General features: G+C 46.4%; 1 protein-coding gene across 1 annotated transcript; it reads left to right on the forward strand.

Moving 5' to 3' along the window:
- Positions 1–886: 886 nt before the first annotated feature.
- On the forward strand, positions 887–4,124 carry LOC103651602 (acyl-protein thioesterase 1 homolog 1). The gene is made up of 9 exons (XM_008677267.4): positions 887–1,151; positions 1,267–1,378; positions 2,557–2,593; positions 2,692–2,761; positions 2,895–2,999; positions 3,102–3,252; positions 3,378–3,460; positions 3,578–3,671; positions 3,763–4,124. The coding sequence occupies exons 1-9, from the start codon at positions 1,127–1,129 to the stop codon at positions 3,833–3,835; spliced, it is 750 nt and encodes a 249-aa protein (XP_008675489.1). The 5' UTR covers positions 887–1,126; the 3' UTR covers positions 3,836–4,124.
- The last annotated feature ends 872 nt before the right edge of the window (positions 4,125–4,996 follow it).

Below are 4,996 nucleotides of genomic sequence, written 5' to 3' on the forward strand. Positions count from 1 at the left end.
TGCATAAAAACATGTTACTCCCTCCACACTTCTAGAGTTTTTTTATGCATAAAACATGTTAAAAATTATCTCGAGATAAATGCACCTCTAGTTTTTTTAATACCATTTCTACCTACTCTCTTTCTAAAATACAATGATTACTTCTTTACAAGGGCATATATAATATGATTTCTTACTTACATCAATATTTCCCACCGAAATTCTGAACACATATTTATTTCTGGAACAGGAGTACGACTTTCGTAACTGTCGAATTACGCGTCGTCCTTCCATATGATATATAGAAAAAGGTGGGGCCTGATTTTCTATAACAGTTTCCTTATGTGCGTAGACAAGTTATTTTAATTTCTGCTGTCGATTTTGTTCATGGACTAAATCAATTTATTTTACTGAAGTAATATTTCTTGCTAATTCCTTTTGTTTCTCTACCTAAATCAATTTATTTCACTGCAAGAATATATATTTTTTATTGGGCTAGGTGCCTAGCTAGGCCACGGTATGGTACTGCAAATCTGAAGTCAGCACAGCACAGCACAGGAAGCAAGGGGGCGCTGCGCGCATGCAACTGCTGCTGCTACTAGGTGAGTGAGTCGTGAGATTCTTCTTCCCTCCTCATCTCAACTCAACCCAAAAAAAAAAGGATCCAGCCTTTTTATCCTGCTCTCCTAGCGCTAGCGGCCGAGGCTAGCTTTAGGCAGTTTCATTCCCTTATGCAGTAGGCCGCCTTAGGCCTTAGCTGTAACAAACTGTGAGTAGCAATCCCCCGGCCGGATTCGCTTCGCACGACGGCCGGCACGCATCAGCCTGACGATGAAGTGTCAGGCTGGGTGTTGGTGGTGGTGGTGCCGCCTGTTCCTCGCGCGGTCCCTGTCCCTGTCGAGCTCGCACTATAAATACAGGTCAATCGGGCCTGTGCACTTCGTACTTGCAACAGCAGCAACCACCAGCAGCAGCAGCAAGCCAAGCGATCCACAAGCTAGCTAGCTTTTCACTTGAGCGGGCCTCGCCTCGCTCGTCTTAGGTTGTACTCGCACTTGCAGCTAGCGTTCCAGTGGTGGTGGTGGTGGTGGTGCTCGATTGATATCTCGCTAGGCGACCGGCGGCGGCGGCGGAGACCGACGACAGCATGAGCTATGGGGGCAGCTCTTCTGGTCTGTGTGCCGCGTTCTTGCGTGCTCTTCCGATCCTAGCTAGCTTCAGCCTCTCTCTCTCTGGCTATTACTAACCTAGGCCGGCCGCGCGCGCCATGGATGGATGTGGGTGCAGGCGGGCGAGGTGGGCGGCGTGTGGAGTACGGGCGGACGTACGTGGTGAGGCCCAAGGGGAGGCACCAGGCCACCATTGTGTGGCTCCATGGCATCGGCGACAATGGCGGCAGGTATATAGATGTAAAACCATGCATGCATGCTGCTTGTTGTCTAGTAGTCATTTGTGCTGCTCGATCACTGCTGTTATTTACCTGCCCTCTGGTGATAGTAACAATTATAGTTAGTTTGGAAGCCCTTACAGTTAGTTTGGAATGAAGTTCCAAAACCAGAAAGAATTAGAGGGGCTAAAATAATCTCTTTGAGTGGATTTTAGCCTCTCAAATTACCTTGGATTTTGTGGCTCTCGAACTAGACTAAGGTGGCAGGCTGGCAAGTGCCGCTAGCTGATGTGCGCTACTGTTTCTCGAAAAGAAAGCACTTCATGGGTTCCATGTCCCCATACATAGGATGATGAGTACGTAGGACAGGAACCTTGTTCATTTCTCGAGACATTAGCTAGTGTTCATACACATTTTCTTCCTGAAACGAAAAAGAATACTCCGCCACGCGCTAGCTGGAAAGGTCGTCAAATTGAAGCCTCATTGATTATTCGTCTTCTTGTTTTTTTTTTTTTGATGCATGGAGGGCGATATATGTGTATATACAGATTAAAATATTCCTACAAATGTGGCCAGCTAATAAGGTTCTGTCTGCCAACCAGAATGCATCGAGCACCTAGCTAAGTGTTTTTTTTTTTAAAAAAAAAACTGTGATTCATGTGGCACTAAATTAATTATTATTACCAATTTCCTGGCGTCTTGTCGCCCTGCGCTCTCGCTCGCTCGCCTCTGGGTTTCGGGAGCAAAAGGAATATGCCTGGCATGGTGTTTTCGCTTTACTTCCCCCTCGATATATAAATATTTCTGTCACGGTGGTTCTTTAATTCTCCACTTGTTCAAATCGATACCGACTAATATTAATATGTATAGACGGCGTGCTTATTTGTAGTGAGTAAGAATACTATTTCCATTGCCTGGTAATGTTAGGCCGGCTAGCTAGCTACTATTCCCTCCATCCTTCTTTATTTATCGTGTTTTAGTTCAAAAGTAAACTGGTGAGCGACAAATTTTCAAAACGGAGGTAGTATATAAGATCCATCCAATAAAAAACTGTCATTTCAGACACACAGGCTACGACAGGTAGAATATCAGCACCAGTTCATCACTTGTTGCTATACTAGCTTCAGACACTGGCCTAATCTATGCTAGCTCCTTATCGTTTTCTTTTTCTTTTTCCTTCCCGTTTGCAGCTGGTCCCAGCTCCTGGATTCTCTTCCACTGCCCAATGTAAGAAAAAAAACCATGCTACACTTTCACTTTTGCCCTACTGCCCAATGTAAGAAAAATCATTCTAATCAAAACCCACATCTCATATCCTTGTGCAGGTCAAATGGATTTGCCCTACTGCACCAACGCGGCCTGTCGCGGCTTTCGGTGGATTCCCTTGCACTGCATGTGGGTTTCTCTCTCAAACTCAAGAGCCTGCAGTAAACTTGGCTTTCCGATCCCTGACCGAGCTAGACCGTGCTCTGTTTCTGTTTCTGTTTCTGTTTCTGTTTCTTCTTCTCTGGAACTGCACGGAGAACAGGGTTCGATGTGGACGAGACTTCACTGGACGGCCACGCTGACATCGAAGGCATGGACGCTTCAGCCGCGCATGTGGCGAACCTGCTGTCCTCCGAGCCATCTGATGGTACGTACCGTACGTACTAGCTAACTCTGAACAGGATTGCAATAGAACAACTAACTGTTAACGCTGACTGACTGACGAGAAAATATTGCAATGCAATGCCAGTGAGCCTTGGGATAGGAGGGTTCAGCATGGGCGCTGCCGCTGCGCTCCACTCCGCCGCGTGCTACGCTCACGGCAGATTCACCAACGGTGTCGCCTATCCGATCAACCTCAGGGTCGTCGTCGGTTTGAGTGGCTGGCTTCCTAGCTCCAGGTATGGTATAATAAATAATCCGGAAGAGAGAGAGAAAAAAAACAAAATATGCATGGTTATGGTTATGTTAATACGTCTCCTTAAAACGCATCCTGAATCGGCTGACTCTTGTTCGAGATCATCAGGACCCTAAGGAGCAAGATCGAGAGCTCGCAGCTCGCGCTTCGAAAAGCTTCCGGCTTGCCAATCCTGCTCAGCCATGGAATGGGTCAGCACACAGCATAGCATCCACCGACGCGTGTGTTCGGATTTGTTGATTCATCTGCTGCAAGCTATGAATGAAAGATCTAAAGCAAAACATGGTTTGTTTTCTTTTTATTTGCAGCCGATGAGGTTGTCACCTACAGGAACGGCGAGAGGTCAGCTGAGATTCTACGGAGCTCGGGATTCCAGTACACCTACTTCAAACCCTACAACGGGTACTGATGCTATCCAGATCTCTCATGGACGTCAGTTTTTTCTCCCCCCCAGAGGTTAAGGAGTCACAAAATGCTCTTTTTTTTTATGCAGGCTTGGTCACTACACTATCCCTGAAGAGATGGACGACGTCAGCAAGTGGCTGAGGTCAACGCTGGGACTCTGAGCGGCCTATCTCGTGGCTAATCTCAAAGTCAAATACGTTGGCATACATAGAGAAAGAGAGAGAGAGGTATTGACAATATGCAGAGGGTTTGATAGGCTATGTGATTTGTGAGTTGACTGTCATGGCTTGGTAGGCTGTAACTCCACGCGCTTAATTTCTCTCACTGATACATATACATACCATGTTAGTTTACCGGTAATGTACCCTGTTACTACCACTAAAGAGGATGCCTGTAATGCAGTATTTGTATTGCTCGGTTTTTAAATACATATGAGTTTTTGCAACATAACATATATCTCCACAACCATTAAGGGACAAGATCAGAGTTTGCAGCTTCGATGTTATAGTATTACAGCGTTTACAGTGAGCAAAGAGCCAACAAATAGAGCGATCCTCAAAAGTTGCAATTGGTGATACTGGCATGGCACCTAATGTGCATCAGTTCATCGTTTGCTATCCATTTGACGTCGGTCTTTGTGCTATTCCAATGAAATATACTGTCGCAGGAACAACTAGGATCTATGAACATATCACCAGGAAAACTAGTTGTTGATGCTAGCGCACCCTGGTTCCACTCACAGGGAGCGAGGACTTGACGTACTCTCTGCGTGAGCGCGGATCGTCCACGACATACGCAGAGAGCTTCACTCTTCTTTACAGGGCGGCGAATAGTCCACTCAGGACATCCGGATTGCCCGCACGTGCATAGAGTTTTCTCGGGAGGGATCCTATCAGAGTAAAGATCCTAGAGTTGTCTTGGAATCGACAGGCCATCCAATACGCCTCTAAATGTCGTCAAGTCGAGGAGAGGTGAAAGTTAGAGATGAAAAAGATAAATCTAGACTAAGTTACTGCTATTCCTAGGGCAAGAATGTAAAGAACTGCTAACATATTGATTTAATCGATTTGGTGTATATATATGGGTGGATGTCTAGGTCCGTTCCTAGGCGCTTCACAACATATTCCCGTGCAATTAGCTAGATAAGTACACACGAGATAAGGACTCTTGCCTTAATTAATCTAATCATGGTCCGTCTGAGCCATCCCTACGAACTGTCTGCGGCGCAGACCATCTTGTCCGCATGGTCGTGCCTGTTGGAACCGGACCGCCGACACACAGCATGTCCGTTGGGGCTGCCCGCACACACGACGCGCCCACCC

The sequence above is a fragment of the Zea mays genome, chromosome 3 (genome assembly GCF_902167145.1).
Source record: "Zea mays cultivar B73 chromosome 3, Zm-B73-REFERENCE-NAM-5.0, whole genome shotgun sequence".
Lineage (NCBI taxonomy): Eukaryota > Viridiplantae > Streptophyta > Magnoliopsida > Poales > Poaceae > Zea > Zea mays.

What these genes read in the sequence shown, in the direction of transcription:
- LOC103651602 (XM_008677267.4), top strand. Translation starts at nt 1,127, where the DNA reads ATGAGCTATGGGGGCAGCTCTTCTG. An exon ending in GGCTGGCTTCCTAGCTCCAG is followed by an intron (nt 3,253 to 3,377) that starts GTATGGTATAAT and finishes CGAGATCATCAG; the next exon opens with GACCCTAAGGAGCAAGATCG. An exon ending in TACTTCAAACCCTACAACGG is followed by an intron (nt 3,672 to 3,762) that starts GTACTGATGCTA and finishes TTTTTTATGCAG; the next exon opens with GCTTGGTCACTACACTATCC.